A 26,105-nucleotide genomic window follows, 5' to 3' on the forward strand; every position below is an offset into this window, starting at 1 on the left:
ATTTAGTGCAACATTTTACCAATTTTTATGAACTTTTCCTTATTTTTCTGATAATTTCGGACCAAATGAGCACAATATTTCATCAGCCACAGTTTTTTATCAAAATTTTGGCAAAAACCTGACAAAAATTAACTGAGGTATATTTCATAGGGCGACAAAAATTGACTTTGGCACTCAAAGGTTTAAGGCTTTATACAAAAATTAATATTAAATTCATCATTATGGGTCTCTGGAAAGATCTTCTATGAAAGCATGATTCATGCCATTCATACCCTGAGTAGTAAATTTTAAAACTTGCCCATTTATTAAAAACAATGAAATGTGAAACAAAAAATCGATTAAAGGAAAGTTGCAAGACTGAGATACAAAGGTTAAAAAAGAGTGCTGGAAATATTAAAAATAGTTTTTGAAAGTAGTTGTTCCCAAATACTGTATGGCAAAAGACAATTGAGAAAATGTGAGATATCAAACACAAAATGACAGAGTAAAGAGCATATGAAGTAAGGTCTTCCCATGTTGCATAGGAATGTATTCGTGGTTGTGACATGGACGGTAGGAAATTTCCATGTATTCTAGACATGAGGGGCCACAGATAATTAAAACATGCACATGGTCAATGCAATTCCTGTGTTGGGGGGTGGGGGGTGCTGGGGGGGCTGGCTGTATTTCAATTAGCGTGTGCAAATATTGCATTTGTTTTTATATCAACACTTTTTATGTATTGCAAAATATCGCTATATCATTTGGTATAAACCAGCATTCCTTAGATATACATGTGGTTCAGCAAACGAGTGTAACGGGACAATCATTTTGGATACACTGTCTCAATTAATTTCATTATGTTGGCTGCATCACTGTCGAGTTGGCACTGAACAACGATTATTTTAGAGCGGTTATGCAGGGGGAGGGGGTGGTAGCGTATGCGTGATTTCATAGCGTAATAGTTACCAATCGATTGTAGGTATGCTGACAGATGTAGAATGAGGCTTGGTTGGATTTTCGCACTGTCAAACTTTCGTCAAGGGGAAGGGGAGGGGATTGAGGGAAAACACACTTAGTTGTGTTTACTATGCACGTTTTAATTATTCACAGCCCCTAAATAAAACAATGTGGTGAAATAAGAAATCAGCAGATGTCAATGAAATCTTCACAAACCTGACTCAGGTCCATACACAAATCACCGATTTTTGGCAGTTTAATTTGAAGAAGATAAAAAACATTCTTTGATTTAAAAAAACTGTAAACTGTTAAGTGCAAATTCAAAATTACGCTAATCTCAGATGGAATAAGGTGCCAATGGTACATACATTACAAACATTCTTGGGGCAGACTTTGAAGATTGTACTGTGAATGGAGATAAAGGAGACAGTAGAACTTACCAGAGAATCAGCAGGACCACAAGCACAGCAGCCACAATAGCACCTTTGTAACGAATACTTGTATAATATTGCAACATCCATAAAATTATATATCCGATTACACCAAGATATAATAGGTATATAAGATTCATTTCAAAAAACAGGAAGACACAGCAAAGACCACTGAAGCATGAAAAGAAATGGAGTGCATTGCTTGGAAACCCTGTCAATAAAACAGAAACATGGACTGAAATAAGTACCGGTATGTCAGTGAACAATAAAAGTGTAGCAATAAATCCTTCAAAGATGGCATATTATAATTCTGAATTGGGCATATGACAACATAATGACAATTGCTTGTTGTAAACTGTTCTCAGTGTACAATCAAAAGTAACAGTCTGTGCCATCTCTGATTTTTAATCATATTGAGTATTTGACAATCAATCATTTTCCAAAGTAATGGCATTTGCACTAATCAATGTGCAACACTGTATGTGTATGGCATTGGATTAGCACTGATCACACTCAAAGCATACAGCATTGGATTAGCACTGATCACAGTGAAAGCATACATATACAGCATTGGATTAGCACTGATCACAGTGAAATCATACAGCATCGGATTAGCACTGATCACAGTGAAAGCATACAGCATTGGATTAGCACTGATCACAGTGAAATCATACAGCATTGGATTACCACTGATCACAGTGAAAGCATACAGCATTGGATTAGCACTAATAACAGTGAAAGCATACAGCATTGGATTAGCACTGATCACAGTGAAAGCATACAGCATTGGATTAGCACTGATAACAGTGAAAGCATACAGCATTGGATTAGCACTGATCACAGTGAAATCATACAGCATTGGATTAGCACTGATAACAGTGAAAGCATACAGCATTGGATTAGCACTGATCACAGTGAAATCATACAGCATTGGATTAGCACTGATCACAGTGAAAGCATACAGCATTGGATTAGCACTGATCACAGTGACAGCATACAGCATTGGATTAGCACTAATAACAGTGAAAGCATACAGCATTGGATTAGCACTGATCACAGTGAAAGCATACAGCATTGGATTAGCACTGATCACAGTGACAGCATACAGCATTGGATTAGCACTGATCACAGTGAAATCATACAGCATTGGATTACCACTGATCACAGTGAAAGCATACAGCATTGGATTAGCACTAATAACAGTGAAAGCATACAGCATTGGATTAGCACTGATCACAGTGAAATCATACAGCATTGGATTACCACTGATAACAGTGAAAGCATACAGCATTGGATTAGCACTGATCACAGTGAAATCATACAGCATTGGATTAGCACTGATCACAGTGAAATCATACAGCATTGGATTACCACTGATCACAGTGAAAGCATACAGCATTGGATTAGCACTGATCACAGTGAAATCATACAGCATTGGATTAGCACTGATCACAGTGAAAGCATACAGCATTGGATTAGCACTGATAACAGTGAAAAATAATGTGTGCCCAAACGTAAAATGGCACCCAATGCAAACATAGCAAAAAACAGTGTACACCGTGCATATATGCATTTGAATATTCACGGAAACAACAGAGTAGTCCAATGTAATGCATAGTGTTGAATGTTTTCAACTGGGACAAAAATGTTTTGTTTTCTTTGTAGTATGGTGGGAAATCAAAATAATGGTTAAAATGTAAATTTACTTGTCCAATTTTTCACTAAAGAATGTTTTCTAAAGCTGCAAAAGACTATATCCTATTAATGGGTAGAATTTAAAGAAAACCAGAAAAAATAGGAAGCCTTTTTAGGTCAACAAATTTCAAGATTTACAGCTAGTGGGCTTTCATATTCATAGAAAAAATTCTAACAGTTCATATGTTTGTATGTTTACTTTCTTAGGTCTTAATGTACAAATAATAACAGCCATTTTAATTGTACCTTCAAAGTATTTTTGCAGTTAAAAGTTTTAACTTATATATACAGAAAGAAAAAAATCTGTAGCTATAAAGGAATGTTTTGAAGCTTCTGAAAAATAATGTACTTCTTTGTCATGTTTTTACTGCGCTGACATCATACACAAGCCCTATGAAGTTTGGATTACCATTGCACTATACCAGTATCCTATGTTTTTCTAATAACCTAGGTGGTCTTTTTAATGCTCATGCGCAGACTAAATAGAATTTAAACCAACAACCTACGGCGCCGGTGGTTTTCTATGTGTCTTGAAAGATGAATTTCTCGATGTCAAACTCGCTCCAATTGCTTCTTGACAGTCATTTTAGAATGGGAAAATTCACAAACAGAGAGGTTGGTCGCCACGGACAAGTAACTTTTAGCTTATTGACCTGAAAATTAAGTCAGTGTTCATTGAAAATTCAAAGACTGGACCCGTTGACACCAAAGCTTGCTCATGACTTTCATTGCATGCGGTCTTGCCACGATGCCACTCACTGTCACTTTCAAGTTAACATTGAAGAGTAGGTTTTAGTAAAACTCCCTTTTTTGTGGTGATTTTTCACCACTGGACTTTATTTTTATATCATTATAAACGTTCATACAAAGCACAAAAACCGCTTTGTGTTTCTTTTTTTACCGTATCAACATATTTTGTGACACCGTAACCTCACAGTCAATGCAATGAACTTTGGTGAACGTACGCTCCACCAGCTGAACAGCTTTTTCATATGCAAAATCCGCGTACGGTATTTAACCGGTGGTATTGTTTGAACTGCATTTTATTGAAAACGATTACATGATTCTTTTCATCAACTCTTCATGCAATTTTATGAAAAATCTTATGGAAATGTTCACAATGACATAACGAAAATTTTTTGTTGTTTAAGTCCGTGTTCCCTCACCAGAAAATCCCTCTCGTGAATTCGATTTCTAGGTATTATTTTTTTCACTTGTCCCGTCGGGCAAGTGGCATTGGAGGTTCACTTGCCCGAACGCGACTTTCACTTGCCCCGGGCAATCGGACAACCCTTAGTGTCTTTCCCTGCACTTGATTAGCACTGATAACAGTGAAAGCATACAGCATTGGATTAGCACTGATCACAGTGAAAGCATACAGCATTGGATTACCACTGATCATAGTGAAGCATACAGCATTGGATTAGCACTGATCACAGTGAAATCATACAGCATTGGATTACCACTGATCGCATTGGATTACCACTGATCACAGTGAAAGCATACAGCATTGGATTACCACTGATCACAGTGAAAGCATACAGCATTGGATTAGCACTGATCACAGTGAAATCATACAGCATTGGATTACCACTGATCGCATTGGATTACCACTGATCACAGTGAAAGCATACAGCATTGGATTACCACTGATCATGGTGAAGCATACAGCACTGGATTAGCACTGATCACAGTGAAAGCATACAGCACTGGATTAGCACTGATCACAGTGAAAGCATACAGCATTGGATTAGCACTGATCACAGTGAAATCATACAGCATTGGATTACCACTGATCACACTCAAAGCATACAGCATCGGATTACCACTGATCATAGTGAAGCATACAGCATTGGATTAGCACTGATCACCGTGAAAGCATACAGCATTGGATTACCACTGATCATAGTGAAGCATACAGCATTGGATTAGCACTGATCACAGTGACAGCATACAGCATTGGATAACCACTGATCACACTCAAAGCATACAGCATCGGATTAGCACTGATCACAGTGAAAGAATACAGCATTGGATTACCACTGATCACACTCAAAGCATACAGCATTGGATTACCACTGATCATGGTGAAGCATACAGCACTGGATTAGCACTGATCACAGTGAAAGCATACAGCACTGGATTAGCACTGATCACAGTGAAAGCATACAGCATTGGATTAGCACTGATCACAGTGAAAGCATACAGCATTGGATTAGCACTGATCACAGTGAAAGCATACAGCATTGGATTAGCACTGATCACAGTGAAAGCATACAGCATTGGATTAGCACTGATCACAGTGAAAGCATACAGCACTGGATTAGCACTGATCACAGTGAAAGCATACAGCATTGGATTAGCACTGATCACAGTGAAAGCATACAGCATTGGCACTGATCACAGTGAAAGCATACAGCATTGGATTAGCACTGATCACAGTGAAAGCATACAGCATTGGATTAGCACTGATCACAGCGAAAGCATACAGCATTGGCACTGATCACAGTGAAAGCATACAGCATTGGATTAGCACTGATCACAGTGAAATCATACAGCATTGGATTAGCACTGATCACAGTGAAAGCATACAGCATCGGATTAGCACTGATTACAGTGAAAGCATACAGCATTGGATTACCACTGATCACACTCAAAGCATACAGCATTGGATTACCAATGATCACAGTAACAGCATACAGCATTGGATTAGCACTAATAACAGTGAAAGCATACAGCATTGGATTAGCACTGATCACAGTGAAAGCATACAGCATTGGATTACCACTGATCACAGTGAAAGCATACAGCACTGGATTAGCACTAATAACAGTGAAAGCATACAGCATTGGATTAGCACTGATCACAGTGAAATCATACAGCACTGGATTAGCACTGATAACAGTGAAAGCATACAGCATTGGATTAGCACTGATCACAGTGAAATCATACAGCATTGGATTACCACTGATCACAGTGAAAGCATACAGCATTGGATTAGCACTAATAACAGTGAAAGCATACAGCATTGGATTAGCACTGATCACAGTGAAATCATACAGCATTGGATTAGCACTGATCACAGTGAAAGCATACAGCATTGGATTAGCACTGATCACAGTGAAAGCATACAGCATTGGATTAGCACTGATCACAGTGAAAGCATACAGCATTGGATTACCACTGATCACAGTGAAAGCATACAGCATTGGATTAGCACTAATAACAGTGAAAGCATACAGCATTGGATTAGCACTGATCACAGTGAAATCATACAGCATTGGATTAGCACTGATCACAGTGAAATCATACAGCATTGGATTACCACTGATCACAGTAAAAGCATACAGCATTGGATTAGCACTAATAACAGTGAAAGCATACAGCATTGGATTAGCACTGATCACAGTGTGAGCATACAGCATTGGATTAGCACTGATCACAGTGACAGCATACAGCATTGGATTACCACTGATCACACTCAAAGCATACAGCATCGGATTAGCACTGATCACAGTGAAAGCATACAGCATTGGATTACCACTGATCACACTCAAAGCATACAGCATCGGATTAGCACTGATCATAGTGAAGCATACAGCACTGGATTAGCACTGATCACAGTGAAAGCATACAGCTGCATTGGATTACCACTGATAACAGTGAAGCATACAGCACTGGATTAGCACTGATCACACTCAAAGCATACAGCATTGGATTAGCACTGATCACAGTGAAATCATACAGCATTGGATTAGCACTGATCACAGTGAAAGCATACAGCATTGGATTAGCACTGATCACACTCAAAGCATACAGCATTGGATTAGCACTGATCACAGTGAAAGCATACAGCATTGGATTAGCACTGATCACAGTGAAAGCATACAGCATTGGATTAGCACTGATCACAGTGAAAGCATACAGCATTGGATTAGCACTGATCACAGTGAAAGCATACAGCATTGGATTAGCACTGATCACAGTGAAAGCATACAGCATTGGATTAGCACTGATCACAGTGAAAGCATACAGCATTGGATTAGCACTGATCACAGTGAAAGCATACAGCATTGGATTAGCACTGATCACAGTGAAAGCATACAACATTGGATTAGCACTGATCACAGCGAAATCATACAGCATTGGATTAGCACTGATTACAGTGGAAACATACAATATTCAGTGTTTGTTAATTATTTTGATTATGGTATACTGAAGTCTTCCAGGTCAAATAATCTTAATGATGTTACTATATACATATACTATATATATATATATATATATATATATATATATATATATATATATATATATATATATATATATATATATATATATATATATATATATATATATATATATATATATATATAAAGAGGCTCTATATGGTATACTGAAGTCTTCCAGGTCAAATAATCTTAATGATGTTACTATATACATATACTATATATATATATATATATATATATATATATATATATATATATATATATATATAAAGAGGCTCTATATTATATCTAAAATTTTAGCAAAAATTGAATACTAGCTGAAAAAGAACAATTAAAATTTTACCTGCATAAGCAAAGAACCGAAATCCTACACACAACAACAGCAAGGGAGTTACAATCTGCACGCCTTGTTGCAAAGTTGGTATTATGCAGTCAAACATTAAATCTGTGTAGGAGATATCAGCCGTGTACTCATGGTCCATGTGGTCATACATGTAGTCATGTTGATTGTAAAGCATCGCTGGATTACCATACAAGTAATCTTCAAGCATATCTTGCGGCAGGGCTTCATACTCTGCGTAGTCGTATGCGTAATCATGCTCATAGGCCATGGCTAGTGCATGAACAAACAAAATTTGCAAAATATTACAGAGTCGTTTCATATCACTAAAGCCATTAAACGGTAGCTGAAAATACACTGTTAGGATGCAATTGATCAATAATGTTAAGGAGGTCACCTACCAATAAGTCACAAACTACAGGCAATTGCTAAATATTTTGGGAGATAAAGACAGACGAATAGCTTTTGAACAGCTGTTCATGCCGAATATCCGCTTTCATATGTAAAGCTCTGTGTATGGATTACTGTTCCTAGCATTACATGGAGCCCTGCAGTAAAATAATACTGTACAGGATATTACTTTATATAGAACACTAGATCTTTCAAAGAGTTTGGACTGCCACACAAGGATATCCTTTCATGTCTATTTGACCAGCCTATCAATATACACATGAGTAGCATTAGGGTAATGGGGTCCGGAAGTGGTCTGCTTTCTTAAACGTCTCGGAGAGTCACACCACAAACATGTCTCTACCAAGTTACTGGACACTAAAATCTTTATTGAAAATCGGACCATGATCATAAAATATAGTGAAGGCTCTTTGAAACTAACCAAATTAACTATACGTATTTCAACGTAATGTTCTTTTGAACTAATGCATAAATGAATTTCACCAATTTCACAATACATATTGTAACAAGAGAGGAGTGTTCCTAGATTAGCCTTTTGCCCCAGGAAGTCTGTGTAGCATCGCTTGTACTTCTGGCCTATGCAATGCAATGCAATCCATCCATGTAAACTTGATTGTATCAGAAGTTTGACATCATCTATATTAGCATGTCTTTTTCTGTTTGGTGTCTGTAGTGATCATATTGCCCTAAACATTCCCTGGTTATTTGAGTGGAGGGGAAAGATGGCTTCACCAAAACACATGTACATGTTGATTTACGTCGTGGAAAGCCACGAGTCGTATCACATTCACATTTAAATTGCATGCATGTCCGCATCGAAGACAAGTTGCAGATCCATGAATGATATGTTGGAAGAGTCCCTCCACCAAAGGGACTGGCCAAAGGGACTGTGATATAGGTGGTGGCCCTGAAATCGTTTATCGTGGGCATTACTCTGGAGGGGCATTCACACGAGTGTTAGTTAATCGAAGACATATGTCGCATCCATCTGGAAGGGAAAATTCTAAGTTTAATTCATTCCTACCTCCAGCTCTCAGTCGTTAAAGTGATACGTTTGAATCTAAAATTTTACCAAAAGGCCTGTAACTCCGCCTATTCCAAGTTATGATCATCAATTGGTGGACGTAGGCGTCGCAGGCGCCATGTGGTGGATAGGCAAAGCTACAGTAACTAACTGGCCAGGAATGCGGAGCTTTGTGACGGCATGTTCGTAACTTTACGTGCATTTCATGGCCATGAGAACTCACCGAAGCCAGCTATTTATGAGTTGTATATCTTCGCTCCCCTGCTAGACTGAATCTCTTTCAGTTGGAGATTTCTAGACCAATCCCCATGCTGTGGACGTCACCACATGGGCGCTGACATCTTGTATTATGATTTACTTCCGGTTAGTTACACTCACTAGCTTTCGTTGAGCGTGTGGGGGCGCAAGATCATACAGGTACATACAGGTCCAATTTGTTTATTTGCGACCTTGTCGAAATAAGCTCTTAAACAAATTTATCTTTTTCCAAAAAACAAGGTCCGATCAGTAGCGTGGCTTTTTTAACATTTGCATAGATTTACGATGATCCGGCTTTTATAGGGGAAGTTCCTGTTTTTAAATGCGCGAGCCTAGACTGGCCACATGTGGCCAAGAAGAAACACTGGAACACATCTTATTTGAGTGTAAATATGTACAAGAAATCAGGCAGAAATGTATTGCTTTGTTTGTTAGAAAACACAACTTTTGATAACAATATCAATATCAAAAGATTAGCAATTGCAGGAATCGAAAGTGATATATAATGCAACATCTGACATTATTTACTGTATTACTAGTAACCATTCCTATCTTTCGCGATGTTGACTAACCCGTAAAATCCCTGATAAGTCCACGGATTAGCATAATTAGTTGTGTTGACTAATTAATCACAACATGTGTGTATGAGAGATATACGTCCTTGTAATGGAGTGTAAAATAAATAAAGAGTCACAGAGGCTAGGTAGGTTATATAACCATTTATTTTATTTACTGTGATCATTGAGAGCATGAAGAAAGAAGAGAAAATGATAGAGAAAACTGTGAAAAACTCAGTAATACTTAATGGGTCGCCTGTGATGCTACTTGTTGTGATATGAGACTCCTATACTGTAGACTGTAAACATTGGTGACATTGAGTACTAACAGTATAAGTCAGTTGTTAACTGTGACATTGATAATACTCAGCGTAATGCTGACAACTCAGTGGTTAAGTGTGACATTGATAATACTCTGTGTAATGCTGACAACTCCCTTGTTAACTGTAACAGCAAGGTTCAATGAATATGTTTTTCATGTTTCTGACAAACTGAACAAAATGTTCTGTAATTACCTACAATGTCATAATTGTCCCACACAGTTCATTATTACATTGCTCCAAATACTTGGCAAGCAATACAGATACCACAGTGTCACTTCACAGTGTTACTTTTCGGTTCAAGTTACTACACCAGCTCCTTGAACGTTTATTTCAAGCCTCTGCATAAAAAATTGCATTGCAATATTGCTCCATCACTTATAAACACTAGTGTTGTGACTTTTCAACTTGACCATACATCATGCAAAGTCAGCATAATTGCACAATATCTTTATAACCACACAATAGTTGGTGTTCCAAGATATATCCTGGTGAACAAAGTGTCTTGGCTGCTTTGCTGTTTGACCACCGCTAACCAATGTCTCAGACAGTCTGCCAGGGTAAACAGGGTAAACACGGTCTAAGATGGTCAGTTGGTGTGAACACAGCTTCTTTTCAATCCTCATCTGTAGATGTTTCATCATCAGAAGTGTCATTACCTTCATCAGATTCATGTTCACGATAACTGGAGGTCAAAGTCAAGGTCAACCCAGGTCAAAATTGAGAAAACAACAGATTTGTGATTTAAATTGTACTCTATGACAAACAAAAGTGATTTCAAGAATTTTTCATGTCTTAATGGACATTTTCATTTATTGTTTGTTTATGTAATATTGTACGTCTGTAAAACTGTATGTAGAAATCAAATTAATCACTAAGATTAGTCAAACATTTCTTCAGATTATCATGCAATGTTGGTTAAATATTATTTAAAAAAAAAACTGATGGGTCCAACAGCTTGGCGATGACTTCAAAGGCAATTGTTTACACTAAGATGTATACTCCACAATATGGTCCAGGAACACATACTTTTGTCCTACACAAGAAATCAAGCACAGAAATCCTATCACAATATACATATAAACTACCGACATTATAACTTTGAAAGGATACGCCATGTCTCCTTGATCAGGTATGTATGCTTCCATGGTAACATTCATTCTCCTTGCTAGACGTTCAGCAGCTTGCTTTGCACAAAGTTCCTGTACAAATGATATCAAATAAATTAAATACTAATTGAATAAATTTTGATGGCATGTCAATCTAACACCTGCAGGATTTTCTATGGTGATTTCAATAGAACCAGTGCAGTCAAAGAAGTCATTAGCATAACAAAAGACTATTCAAAGAACGTAATTTATGTAGATTAGCTGTGGACAATACTATAGTATATTAATTGAACTTCCAACCTCATTCATTTTTGTTGCAAAATTCATTAATCTAGATCTTTCAGGTTAGAAAACAGCAAAAATTTACCTGACTGAGCATGTTATATGTAAGCTTGTTTCTAAGGTAAGAGAATTCGCTCATTAAATGATAGATCATATACATGTATTCTGGTAAGCTGATCTTTTTTTGTAAATCACTATGGTAATTCTAAAGCAGGATGAATGCTTTATTTCTTAATATCCTCTCATTGTTACAAATAACCCTTAACATTGTATAACTGGGAGTAATCTGAAGTCTGAGTTGTGAAGTATATATACATGTAAGAAAATCCATCTGTCACATGTATCATTGACCAGAACACAGTCCCTCTGACCAGAAGTATGTACAACAGGGGATTAAGCAAAGTCTACAAATTTAGATTTTACATGTCATTGTACCACAGAAGGTAACGATTAATAACAATTGGAAGAAAAATGCTATCAATCCCACCTCATATTTCTTTTGTTGCTCTTGTTCCAAAAGAATTGATTCACTGATTTCCAGGAGTTGAGACCCATCAACATGTTTTATTTTTGGAGGCATTACTGCAGATATCTCTTCCACCTTATCTCTTTGAATATCACTGGAAAGTTTCATTGGCAATGGCTCAGGCTTCACAATGTCATCTGGTAGTTTATTGGACCTCAATGTCTTGGAGGGTCGGAATACATCCTTCTTTTGTGTTTGTGTTTTCAAAAATGGATTGCCAGGTTGAATGCCTGGTTGAGTTGACATTCTCTTTTTGAACTCTGATATCTTTTTCACAGGTTTTCCTCTGTAGTTGTCCATGGCACTCTTTTCAGGCAAAGTCCTTCCTTCAATCTCATGGCAGTTGCTATTTGAAGCTGAATCAGAGTCAGTCTTTTCAATTCCTTTACTGTCCACATCAGGCTCTTTACTCTCAGTGATGTCGTCATCCTCATCATCATCACTGTCAAGTTGGTTTTTAACTCCTGGGAAGTTTTCTTGATCAATCTTCATTTTCTCAAAAAGTTCTGCCGCCTGCTCAACTTGCTGTCTTTTTTTGATCATTAACTGTAGCCTTTCTGCAAAAATTCTTATTTTATGTCCCTTATCTGAGAGTTTCTGAAGGAATTTTCTGAAAAAGACATGCTTAAAGTTAGTCACCATTTTTGGGTTGGCACAAGTTTAAATCTTTGCAAACTTGAAAACACTGTTAATTTGAATAGAAATGGTACATATATGATGCAATATATTGTGAATCATTGGTTCATCACAAAAGATTACATGTACTTGAAGTTAAATTTGCCATGACTAGGTAAAATGAATATTAACAAATTATTATACATCTACTAGCGAGAACAATAGGATTTAGCGTGCGCTAAAAAAGCCGTACGGAACGCCCGTTCCATAACACGTACGGTTTCAAGGCGCCCCATCCCCTGCGGCTGTATCTGCGCGTCTACTGTTGAACGGTTTCAAGGGACCCATTGGACGAGTACCAGAACATGTCTCGCGCGCGCTCTGTACATACGTACGTGTGTAGTGCACACACTCCAAAATTTGCAGAAGCACTTCCGAGATACCGTTCCACACTGGCGCGATAAAATCGGAAGAAAAATTGTTGGCATTGCACGAAAATGGTCACGACTCTGACAATTTGATGCCCCAGCCGGGAATGTAAGATGTATAATAATAAGGTTATTACGAAAATACCGCAAAGGATGCACTAGGACATTGGCGCCGCGCATCGCCCTCAGCTTCGCGTTGGGCGATACGCTGCGCCAATGTCCTCGTGCATCCTTTGCGGTATTTTCCTAATAACCTCATAGTACTGTGATAAACTTGCAACCCATCATGACAAAGATTACAGTGTGTAATTTCCTTAGCAATGCATGGTCTGACTCACTTGTCACCAAGGCATGTCAGTTTACCATTTTCCTCAACTTCCAAACTCAAATACATGATACATGAAGCCAGGCAGTTGTTTGAGTTTAATACAGTACCTAAAAAACTAACGCTAGACTATGTGCTATCATTTGATGTACATCATTTCTTAATAAAATGAGAAAATGCAGAAATAAATGGCGTTCAATGATTTATGGAAAGAATACTGATTGAGGAAACCACACATTGCAATGGCAGCTGATATGGCTGTGGACATTTTTCTCGCATACAGACAGAAAAGTGGGCTTTGTGAACATTTACAAATGTAACTGAGCACATTGTGTACGTAGAGGATGTGCTCGAAAATGAAGATAACCGCAAGTTTTGGATTCAAAATTGACTGTTTTCTGCGGGAAAACCTTCCTCCACAACACCGATACAAAGTCAGTGGTTTAGCCTGTGGCAGTCAGAAGGTTTGTGGTTGGAGGCTAGGTGTAGCCGGTAACATAAAGCCCTGCCAGGCAGATTTTAGCCTGTAACTTGCTGCAGTTCCGCAGCCCACAACTTTCCTCTGCGATTTTGGGTGTCCGGGAAAGGACATTCTAAATCGCCGGGGAAAGGTCCTAGATGTGGGTTACGGTACAAGATACACGCATGATATACTGTGTAGCTGCTAACTGTGGCCCTGCCAGTGCCAATTCCTTGTGTGTTCTGCTGATGAGTTCCCTGACTACACACATCATCATCCATGGGTCAATGTAATGAATATATCGGAGAGGCGGGCTACAGATTGCAGCGGAGTCACTAGAGTAGAGTACAGTGCCCGTGGTCGCAGCAATAGACACGATTCGCAAACCCAGCACAAGAAGTGTAAAGCTTGTATACTCACTCGTTCGCCAACAGTTTCTCCTGTCTCTTCAATAAGTCAGTCAGTTCTGGCACTGTGAGGTTTTCTAGATTCCCAAGCTCACCTTGTTTGTGCAAGTGTGCCATTTCAGCATACGGTAGCAAAACGGAGCCGGCTCTTTCTGGTTCTCAATGTTTACCTTTTATGGTTTTACTCTCTGTTGCATACACACTGTATGGCTCTGCCTGTTCAAGCTGTTTGACTGATTCTATGACATACCGACGTTTTCATGCTGACATCAGCCATTTTGGCATTATTGCGCATGCTCATGTTATCTATGTGACAGGTCACATCAGGTCATAACATGTCATGATCCATGATCACAACGAGGAGGGGGAGAGAAAATGTACATGGCAGAGCCGAATCAGTAGTCGAAGATGGTGACGTAGAGACTTAATGGTGTTATGCCCTTTAGCAAGGCACTTTACTCAGTAATTGCAAGTTTCAGTCATGGGCAGTGGGCCTTGGCGTTCCCCTGTTTGGATATGGGCTTGAATAAAAATTTAAAAAATAGAAAATATATATATATATATATATATATATATATATATATATATATATATATATATATATATATATATATATATATATATATATATCTGATATATATATATATATATCTGATTTGTATATATATAATAATATATATATATATATATATATATATATATATATAATATATATATATATATATATATTTGTCATTGGAAAGCAAGTTGGAAATAGGAAAAATCCATTTTGCATACAGGTAACAAAGAATCACCTGTTGATATTCAGCAAAGGCATTGGACGTCGCACAAATGTCCGTCCCCAGGGATAGGGTCGGCGGAAGGGGAGTCTTGGTCTCAGCACAGAGTTTCTCCTATGCTTTACATGTAGGATTTCATTTTAATACGTTTGAATATGATATATGTATTGATAATAAAGATTTATACTACCAGCCGATGTCCTGGTATTATGTTAGCACTGGTTTTGTAACCATTTCTTTTTCTTTTTCGTTCGCCTTACCACGTATTTGTCCTTTGACAATTTACGCGAAGTTTTGTCACTGTCGTTTGATTGCCTAATGCGCCAAAGCAAGCAAGGGTAAGTTACTAATCTGTGGACGCTGTCACCAAGTTATCACCGGATTAACTTTGACAAAGTCAACAATGAATGCACTAGCAAGGAATAACCGAACATTATTGCCCTATGGCAAAGGGGTAATTTATGACACTTTTACAGTTAAATAGCTTACCATCACCATTTTGTACACTGAGTGACGTCATGCAAGTATTCCATGTACTCTTTTGATATCACCAAAGGAAAAAAGAGCGACTTTGCCGTTTTAAAGGCGAAAAGATTACTATCATACTTGCAAAAATTTAAATGCGAACTCCTGCACGTAAATCAGTACGAATTACACATTCGCGTACTTTTCCGCCCTAGACTTTTAGGCCCTATAGAACATTCGTAGGCAATTAAAGTGCGTGGATTGGGATGACTGCCAGCAAGCACCAGGAGACAGATATGCCCGATAAACAGCCAAGAACATTCCGTATGCAAGGTGCGTGGATTGCGATGGCTGTCAGCCTGGTCAGCTAGCAGTGCAGCGGGGGAACTGTATGCCCGATGAATAGCCGAGAACATTCCGTAGGCAAAGTAGGCCCCTAAAGTGGATTGGGATGGCTGTCAGCCAACAGCAAGTGACAGGTTTGCCCGATTAACAGCCGGGAACAATGCCGTATGGAAAGTGCCAGAAGTGCGCGGGTTGGCCCGAGATGGCTGCAAGCCAGAAGCAGGCGACAGGTATGCCCGATAAACAGCCGAAAATATTACGTTGGCAAAGTGCGTGGATTGGGATTGCTGTCAGTCAGCAGCATGCCACAAGTGTGCCCGATAAACAGCCAACAATATTCCGTACATGTCAAGTCTCTGATTTTTTGCCGAGTTGTCCAAGTCAAAATATGCTTTAAATACAAACAAAAATATATCATTTTTTTGCGCCTATATCTGTCGCAGATTGACAAATCAACACCTGCCAAACATCAATTTACGTTAGTTTTCTTTTTAAAAAGAACTTTACCTTTCAATGAGTCAGCAAAATTTAATGGCTGATTATCATAGATATGTGCAAGTGTGGCACTATAATCTTACTACAGGGGTTTTAATGTGCGGCCCAAGCAGAAGTTGACGGCCTTGATGGTGGAAGTTTCAGAAAGTCTCGTATTGCTCTTAAACCATGGACACAAGTATATAAAGAATGAGGTGTAAGTTTGATATATATGTGTTCGGTAATCCTAAAGGTTTTGCAATGCCGTCCGTTAAAAGTGGCGCCTACTCGAAAGTCAGGCCTCGGTAATTAAGTGACAAGTGCACCGATAAAGAGCCGACAATACTCTGTAGCTTATGGGTGGATTGGGATAGCTGCCAGTCAGCAGCAGGCGACAGGTTTGCCCGATATACAGAAGAAAATATCCCCAAGGCAAAGTGCGTGGATTGGGATGGCTCTCAGTCAGCAGCAGGCGACAGGTGTGCCCGATAAACAGCAGAAAATATTCCGTAGGCAAAGTGCGTGGATTGGGATGGCTACTAGCCGGCAGCAGGTGACAGGTGTGCCCGATAAACAGCCGAAATTATTCCGTAGGTAAAGTGCGTGAATTGGGATGGCTGCTTGCCGGCAAGAGGCAACAGGTGTGCCTGCTAAACACCCGCGAACATTCCGTAGGCAAAGTGCGTGAATTGGCTGCCAGCCGGCAGCAGGCTACACGTGTGCCCGATAAACAGCCGAGAACATTCCGTACGTACAGTGCGCGGATTCGGATTGCTGCCAGCCAGCAGGAGGCGACAAATATGCCCGGTAAACACCTGAGAATATTCCGCACGCAAAGTGCGTGGATTGGGATGGCTGTCAGTCAGCAGCAGGCCACAAGTGTCCTCGATAAACAGCCAACAATATTCCGTACATGTCAAGTCTCTGATTTTTTGCCGAGTCATCCAAGTCAAAATATACTTTAAATACAAACAAAAATATAGCATTTTTTTCTGCGCCTATATCTATCGCAGATTGACAAATCTACACCTGCCAAACATCAAGTTACGTTAATTTTCTTTTTAAAACCAACTTCAGCATTCAATGAGCCAGCAAAAATTAACTGGCTGATTACCACAGAGATGTGTAAGTGTAGCACTATAGAACGCGGGTTTAAATGTGCGGCCGCAGGCAGAAGATGACGGCCTTGATGGTGGAAGTTTCAGAAAGTATCGTATTGCTCTTGAACCATGGAAACAAGTATTTAAAGAACGAGGTGTAAGTTTGATATATGTGAGTTCGGGAATCCTAAAGGTTTTGCAGTGCCGTCCGATAAAAGTGGCGTGGACTTGAAAATCGGCCCGCGGGAATTCAGGGACAAGTGCACCGATAAAGAGCCGACAATACTCTGTATGGGTGGATTGGGATAGCTGCCAGTCAGCAGCAGGCGACAGGTTTGCCCGATAAACAGCGTGGATGGGGATGGCTGTCAGTCAGGAGCATGCGACAGGTGTGCTCGATATACAGAAGAAAATATCCCCAAGGCAAAGTGCGTGGATTGGGATGGCTCTCAGTCAGCAGCAGGCGACAGGTGTGCCCGATAAACAGCAGAAAATATTCCGTAGGCAAAGTGCGTGGATTGGGATGGCTACTAGACGGCAGCAGGTGACAGGTGTGCCCGATAAACAGCCGACATTATTCCGTAGGCAAAGTGCGTGGATAGGGATGGCTGCCTGCCGGCAAGAGGCAACAGGTGTGCCCACTAAACACTCGCGAACATTCCGTATGTAAAGTGCGTGGATTGGGATTGCTTCCAGCCGGCAACAGGCGACTGCAGGTGTGCCATATAAACAGCCGAAAATATTCCGTAGGCAAAGTCCGTGGATTGGGATAGCTGTCAGTCAGCAGCAGGCGACAGGTGTGACCGATAAACAGCCGAGAACATTCCGTACGCAAAGTGCGTGGATTGGGATGGCTGCCAGCCGGCAGCAGGCGACAAATATGCCCGGTAAACACCCGAGAACATTCTGTACGTAAAGTGCGTGGATTCTGATTGCTGCCAGCCAGCAGGAGGCGACAAATATGCCCGGTAAACACCGAGATATTCCGTAGGCGAAGTGCCTGGATTGGGACGGCTGTCAGTCAGCAGCAGGAGGCGACAGGTGTGCCCGATAAACAGCCAACAATACAATATTCCGTACATGTCAAGTCTCTGATTTTTTTGCCGAGTCATCCAAGTCAAAATATGCTTTAAATACAGACAAAAATATACCATTTTTTTCTGCGCCTATATCTGTCGCAGATTGACAAATCTACACCTGCCTAACATCAATTTACATTAGCTTTCTTTTTAAAACGAAGTTTACCATTCAATGAGTCAGCAAAAATTAACGGGCTGATTACCATAGATAAGTGTGGCACTATACTACTTGACTTTTAATGTGCGGCCGCTTTGCAGAAGTTGACGGCCTTGATGGTGGAAGTTTCAGAAAGTCTCGTACTGTTCTTGAACCATGGAAACAAGGATATAAAGAACGAGGTGCAAGTGTGATATAAATGTGTTCGGGAATCCTAAAGGTTTTGCAATGCCGTCCGCTAAAAGTGGCGTGGACTTGAAAAGGCCTTGGGAATTAAGTGGCTAGTGCACCGATAAAGAGCCGACAATACTCTGTAGGCAAAGTGCGTGGATTGGGATAGCTGCCAGTCAGCAGCAGGCGACAGGTTTGACCAATAAACAGCCGAAAATATTCCGTACGTAAAGTGCGTGGAATGGGGTGGCTGTCAGTCAGCAGTAGGCGACAGTTGTGCCCGATAAACAGCCGAAAATATTCCGTAGGCAAAGTGCGTGGATTGGGATGACTGTCAGCCAGCGGCGGTGGCAGAAGACTGTGATATTTTTTGCAGGCTATACAAAAACTCGTGCATCTCTTTGGCATCTAGGAGAGATGTAGAAAGTGGATGATTGTCATTCAGCTTGTGATGTTGGGTGGCAGGAATAGGGTGACGGATATGCTTGCTAAAGTATACATCTCTCGTATTGGCGATTTCTTCAACCATGTACAACGGGTCACGGGTGTTAAGCATACCACCATACATAATTAGTATAATTCAACTGCAAAACTCATACCCTGAGGATTGCTCAGACTGAGGTTTATTTTTATCTTATATCAGTCTTTATAGCACTTCAAGAGAGTAAAGAGAATATCGCTAGGCTCTATTCAATATAAGCAGTAAATTTTTGAAATATATATTGCGGTTGCCATTATTATATATAGGGAGAGGCTCGGCTTGTTGTCCCCGCCATCTTACATCAAACATTAACGGGACATGGCAGGAACTTTCAACAATATTTTAATGATTTTTGTTCTAGAATATAAATAATTTCCTTCTTCCACCAAAGAATATTGAAATATGAAGTATAAGCCTTGCTAATACAATCGGAATCGTTTAAATGTGCACTGTTAGACTCTATGTTAATAAATAACCATCTTATCCAGGCTAGAACGTACGACAAGGATCTTTTCTATCGTTACAGGACATAAACCTTTGCAGAACAAGTAAAACAAGGGACAAACGCAGCAACAGCGCGAAATATTTGTGACAAAAGAACTATCATTGTTTCAAAATAAACGCACATGAAGGACTAGATCAATGCATTGTTATGCATAGTTTTGGTCAAAACAGTAATGGCAAAGTTTGGTAATTCTGAGAATAGTTTTTATGTTTTCTTAATAATAATTCAACTTCCAATTAAAGACGAAATCTCCCCTTTTCAAGGTTAAATGGTTGCGCAGAATTCCCGTCAAAATTTGAAATATAATATGTTCAACAAAATTTCAGGAAAACTAACTATGTTCTTATAGGTTTTATGTAACTATCCTCTTTCTGGGTAACATACAGCATTTTTCGGTGGAAAAAACCGTTAGCTAGTACGTACAGGAGAGCCACGGTAATGCAAAGCGTCGATTATATTAATAGCTGGGTGATAAAGATATCTTTAGTACCTTGGGAAATAAATAAGCAACACTGAGTCATCTTATTATTCGTGTATTCTTGTAACAACGAAAACGAACAGTCAGGATAGTATTGAACTACAAATGTACTAAACTAAAAGTCCTTCGTGTGTCTCTATGGATCTCGATAACCTACAGTCTCCGTTTCACCTAAAACTGCTTTGATATTTCGGACATACTCTCTTAGCACTGTCTTGTGACAGTCTCAGTGCAATGAGACACTGAACCTTATCATAGCAACAGTGGCTGGTAAATACCGATGAAATGATCAAGAGATTGACCCCTGCAAGAATTAAATGGAGATTTTATGCCTTGAGAAAGTAGGTTACTTGCCGGAGTGGTGTGTATTTGCCGGAGTGGTGTGTATTAGCTAACTACAGATAGAAACATGGGTGGGGCCGTTCACGTGATGTTAGTGAAGAATAATTCGAGGTAGGATTGTCCATAGGGTCTAGCAAAAATATTCGTCCCCAGTGGTAGCGGGTAGGGGTGTCTTTGTCTCAGCACAGGTTTCTTTTTGCTATTGTTATTTTATTTTAAAGTGGCACTCTCACTTGGTAACAGTTTTAAAACATATTTTTAATGCCGACGGTCGATATTTGACGTGGCGACTGCGCGCGGATCGCGAGATATCGATAAAAACATTGACAATCGATGCATCGATGGTCTGTGACTCAATTCTGGTCGCACACAGACTAGCTCTTTCTACAGGAAAACTGTCTAAATATTTAGAGTACATTTGACTTGAAAAAAAACAACAGTTCATCATGGAAACACCCTGAATAATCGCGGTCGGCACACCTAAGTATAACGCATCTTTGCCTTGCTAAGAACGCACTGCACGAATAGCCGACTCGAGTCGACAATGCAATACAATACAGTGGCAATGGACATTGACAGGATTTCAACATTTTGAAACTGAATTTGGCAAAAACTACCTTGACGCGGTAGGAGATGATATCACTAATATAAATCTGAACTGTACATTTTCTTGCATATTCAAATTGGAAACATTTACAGGCTTTCTCAGCACTGGCAGACGACAAAATGTAGTCATCAGAGGCGGCTAATATTTTACTCGTAAAAAACTGATATCTATGTGGTATTGGTTAAAAATACAATACAACTGATTGAGAATGATGAAAATGACAAAAACTAAGGAGAAGTTTAAAAAAAAAACTTACCTGAGGTAAAGGCATAATGCTGTATATAAAGTCTTCGCAGAGGGAAGTAAATTAATTGCGTCGTTCGAACTTATTATGGACTCCCTAGAATATCGTCAATCTGCACAACAACAAACCGGGGATTTCGGGTCATCAGAAACAATCGTAAAACTTCGGGATGCGAAAAATACGCTTGGGAAATGACACGTTTTTATCGTATCTCGCGATCCGCGCGCAGTCGCCACGTCAAACATCGACCGTTGGCATTAGAAACATGTGTTTTAAAATGTTATCAAGTGGGAGTGCCACTTTTATACGTTTGACTATGATATAATTGCCAATAAAGATTTATACTACCAACCTTTGGTGTCTTGGTCTCATCTTAGCACTGGTTTTGTAAAGATTTCCCTTTCTCCTTCACTGTTTCTTGTATTTTTCCTGCGAAAGTCTTATGCGAAGTTTAATCACTGTTTGACCTCTATTATCTAATGGATTTAATTGCCTAATGCGACAAAGCAAGGAAGGGTACGTTACTAATCTGTTGACGCTGTCACTAGATTATCACCAGCAAGGGTATACGGTATAACTGTACCAATCAGAAAACTCAAAATGTACCAAGCAACAATGCAGGGGTTTCATGAAATATTACGCATTTTCTATTGTGGGACCTGACAACATTTTTTGAGTGAGAGGTCCATTGATTTTTGACAGAAGCAAAAGAAAAAAATGCGGACCCCTACCCCGACCATACGAACTGAAAGCAGTTTTTTTGTCAACAAGGTATTTTGAATGGATAGCTTATTCTGTTTGGTTTTTGGTTTCCTCCTATTGCCCTGCTCTCTGACGATTTATACACGCTCCGTTGCGGTCAGTAACGGCGAGATCGCATAATGCCGTTCTTATCTGTGAGGAAGTAATAATATAGAACACGCAAGATTTCATCCAGAAGCATTAAATTCTGCACTACCTGCAAATGATTGTACAACTATCAACCTCAGTACGCCAATAATATCACACCATGGATACAATATATATGTATGCATTGTGATTCACAGATTTTAGAATATACTTGCAATTGTTATGCGCAAGTGGTTTTACAGGTTTAATGTAGATCATCCAAATCATCTGCCGTATTTCTCAGTAAAACCCTTGTCAGCTGTTTTGTAATCTAAATTACAGGGAAACGGTACCCACAATGCCTATCGCTTTACACAGCTCTCAAAATTTAATGTGCAGTCTCTGAACGACTTCTGACATTGAACCGCTGCTTATTGCCAGAGATCGGTCAGAGACTGGCAATGTGCATCGGCTCGACAATATATCTGTCTGGTAGACTGTCATCGTTAACTTTAACAGCAACTTAAGGAGTCTGAAACCAGGGCTTTTTCCTACCTGATTGGCAGTTTGGAAAATATTCAGTAGCAAAGACGAGTTCCAGGAAAAACCTCCAAGTGGCTGAACATTAGCCAAACCATCAAATAGAATCTAAGATATCTGAAATATGCCACTCTACAGAATGGCATGATATTTCGGATTTATGCATCTCGCTACAAAGGCCCCAACGACAACTCTGGAAGTATATCTACTTACAAAATTCGAAAGAAACTCTGTTTGTACACATCATCCTTGATGCTTTTAAATACATACATAGAACGCCAAGCCGTCGATATCTTTCCCTTCCGTTATAGAGGAAGATCAATAGTAAATTCACCGTTGTACAACAAGGAACCAGTTTGAGGACAAGTTGCATTGTAGCTAAAATGGTTTCTCCTGAACACCAGAGAATACAGAGAAACCTACTTTATTTGTGCTTGTCCAATTTTAACAATTTATCTCACTTTGCTGGGCGAAGCACTTGAATCTTTACAGTGAATGTTAGGCTGCATTTGAGTTAATTCAAATGTAACCGCAGACATATACAGCCATTATTTCAAATATTAATATGTATTTTACGGGTAGGAACTTTATGTATTTTCGACACTCGTGGCTGTAAACGTACATGACCTATTACACATTGTTTATACAGTGCCTCCGTCATCACCGCCAACATCGGAACGTATTCCCTCTTTCAATAATTTGGAGTCCCTGATGGTTCTGAAGCCATCCCCTTTACATGCCTGTACTACTTTGTAAAAGAGACGCTGACAAGATGATCAAGCATTTACTGGCATACTTTCAGGCAAAATTCGCGACCACCATGTGTGTGACGGCATTTTAACCGAGAAATGGCTTTGATATTGCTGTGAGGGAAAGTCCGACTTCGACGGGTACAACATTAAGAAAGTGAATTGAAGAACATGGTTGGCAAGAAATCTTCACGTCAAACACAAGGTAGGTAAGATTTATATTATACTGCTTGCAGAACTATGGCGATCACTGGTTCTGATGGTACAATTATCTCTCTAGAGTATTTGTGCAACATCCTGATCGCCAATCAATGTCTATACCACAACAAGCTTCAATGGGGTCTGCACATTTGAAGTTTGATATTTTATACGTCCCGGGTAAACATTGCCCTACAAAGCAAAGTCACTCCTTTTCTCGGAAGCCCATAGAATCAGCAGAAAGCAATGAAAACGCATGGATGTGTGCGTCGAAGGAGCTATCTGACCTTGGGAAAAAAATACTTTGGTATGGATGGAAATACCAGCGAAATATCAAGCTATTAAACCACGTACAGACCGACAGTATACACTTTTGACCTTCACATCTTGACTACAGATGTTATTGAAATATGCCTGGTATCTATCAAGAGCGTCTACGGTATGTACGCACGAAAAATTCCGGTATACTGTCATCATAGTGAAAGACAGGCAGTATGTACAGTTGTACTGTTTTTGTTTTTACACGACGGCTGAAGAGAAGGATGCGGAGATTTTTATGTACTATGAATATCCCTACGAACCAAACATGAAGATAGTATCACGGATTTTGGCATACATCTTAAAATACATTGAAGTTTGGAATTGTACATGAAAAAATACCAAGTCGTAGATCAATTCAAACCTCGTTCACGATGGTTTCTGAGATTAAATGAAGGAAAAGGGACCAAGAATATCTGGTTCATTGAAAATAGAGAATTTAAAATATCACATTAAAATATCTTTACTTGCACTGACTTTATTAAAAGTTCCAAAAAACCAAACATGAAAGAGATGTGACTAATAACTCTTGATTATTCAAGATTTTCAAAATGTTCCCCTCGCTGGAATATTTCTGGGACTTAGATCAACAAAGACCAATCTCCTAACCCATAAAATATTTTACATCATATACAAAAGTGACCCGTTGGTTAATTCTGAAGTTGATATCCATGACAAGACATATAGAGACACCGACACGTACACAGATATCTGCACCTATACAAATATTCATTTGAAGCCTTCATAGTGTTTGCTGAGGCTAGAGGGCGCACGTATCAATAAGTAAATCGCTAGCAAATTAAACTGTGTAGGGATTTCTGATTACCCAAAACATGGAAACCTTACTCTGCTGTTGTCACGTAAATCCCGAGGCCCGACTTTGAAGTCCACGCCACTTTTGACGGACCGCATTGCAAAACCCGATAACACATGTCAAGATATACTTGTCGTTGTTGATAGGGATAGCAGTGCTAACTGTTCTGTATAGCATATTTGTGCTTTTACTTTCTTTCATATTGAGATTTTTGGAAACACGGAACACCGAGATCTGTTTCCTTCGGCCGGCTTGGATTCACACATGGCTGCCTCAAGGTATTGTAAGACATCTGCAAAATATGTATTGCCTTACTCGTTGTGAGACGTGCATCTGCCCCCCCCCCCCCCCCCGTCTACATGTAAATATGTCGGCAATTGTATAGTGAATGTGAAAAAGGACATTATTTAAAGTTTGTAATTTAAGAGATCTTTCATTTATTTCACTTTTAAACCGGGTCAACGATGTTTCGATATAGAATGTGTATCATAAACAGCGCCGTCGATGTTGGACCAAGGATTGCATTGTTTACAGTCAGCTAAATCTGCGTTTTGAAATTTGCGTCGTAACTCTTGTATTGATCCCGATGATATGGGTATGCACCGTTGGTCTTCTAGTGTTTAACGGGGAAGCTGCATTCTTCTGAACCTGAGAAATGAAACAATGTGAATGTAAACGTTGAATATCAACACGGATCATAATCATATACTATGATTGAAGAAATGAATGAAATGTTACAAAAGTGAGGAAGTTTTAGCAAGCAACCCCAGAGATAGATGTCTTTGAATTATGTCGGCATTTCTGAATTTGTCAGATTTACCTTTTCATCAGCCAATTGATGGCAACAACGCTGAAAGCCATAATGGTGACAATAACTACGTGGACAGTCATTTTAATACAGCTGTCAAGAGTGACTTCTGTTGTCCTAGAGCCAGGGCCAGGGTTGAGCTGATCCAGCCAGCAGGGATACACCATTTCAATGAGTAAGATTCTTAGATAATCTGCAATCTTTGGGACATAGTCAGCAGGCGTGAGATATCTGTAGCGGTTCAAATAGGTAGAGAAATTAATA

The 26,105-nt window shown here is 39.4% G+C and overlaps 2 protein-coding genes across 4 annotated transcripts in view; both read right to left on the minus strand.

The window, feature by feature from the left end:
- LOC139145823 (protein-serine O-palmitoleoyltransferase porcupine-like) overlaps nucleotides 1–9,431 on the minus strand; it is a 36,758-nt gene extending 27,327 nt beyond the window's left edge. For all 3 annotated transcript variants that reach the window (XM_070717231.1, XM_070717229.1, XM_070717228.1), the window contains exons 1-3: nucleotides 9,296–9,431; nucleotides 7,641–7,910; nucleotides 1,380–1,581 (exon numbers count right to left, since the gene is read on the minus strand). In XM_070717231.1, coding sequence (XP_070573332.1) covers nucleotides 1,380–1,581; nucleotides 7,641–7,908 — 470 coding nt within the window. In that variant the 5' untranslated portion in view covers nucleotides 7,909–7,910; nucleotides 9,296–9,431. The remainder of the gene's footprint in view (nucleotides 1–1,379; nucleotides 1,582–7,640; nucleotides 7,911–9,295) is intronic.
- Nucleotides 9,432–10,494: 1,063 nt separating this feature from the next.
- On the minus strand, nucleotides 10,495–14,658 carry LOC139145824 (DNA-directed RNA polymerase II subunit GRINL1A-like). Its single transcript, XM_070717232.1, has 4 exons — nucleotides 14,373–14,658; nucleotides 12,086–12,734; nucleotides 11,321–11,409; nucleotides 10,495–10,892 (listed from the first exon to the last, which is right to left on the minus strand). The coding sequence occupies exons 1-4, from the start codon at nucleotides 14,474–14,476 to the stop codon at nucleotides 10,823–10,825; spliced, it is 912 nt and encodes a 303-aa protein (XP_070573333.1). The 5' UTR covers nucleotides 14,477–14,658; the 3' UTR covers nucleotides 10,495–10,822.
- Between the last annotated feature and the right edge of the window lie 11,447 nt (nucleotides 14,659–26,105).

The sequence above is a fragment of the Ptychodera flava genome, chromosome 12 (genome assembly GCF_041260155.1).
Source record: "Ptychodera flava strain L36383 chromosome 12, AS_Pfla_20210202, whole genome shotgun sequence".
Lineage (NCBI taxonomy): Eukaryota > Metazoa > Hemichordata > Enteropneusta > Ptychoderidae > Ptychodera > Ptychodera flava.

What these genes read in the sequence shown, in the direction of transcription:
- LOC139145824 (XM_070717232.1), bottom strand. Translation starts at nt 14,476, where the DNA reads ATGGCACACTTGCACAAACAAGGTGAGCTTGGGAATCTAGAAAACCTC. An exon ending in AGCAACAAAAGAAATATGAG is followed by an intron (nt 11,410 to 12,085) that starts GTGGGATTGATA and finishes TCATTTGTACAG; the next exon opens with GAACTTTGTGCAAAGCAAGC. An exon ending in CCTGATCAAGGAGACATGGC is followed by an intron (nt 10,893 to 11,320) that starts GTATCCTTTCAA and finishes TTTGACCTCCAG; the next exon opens with TTATCGTGAACATGAATCTG.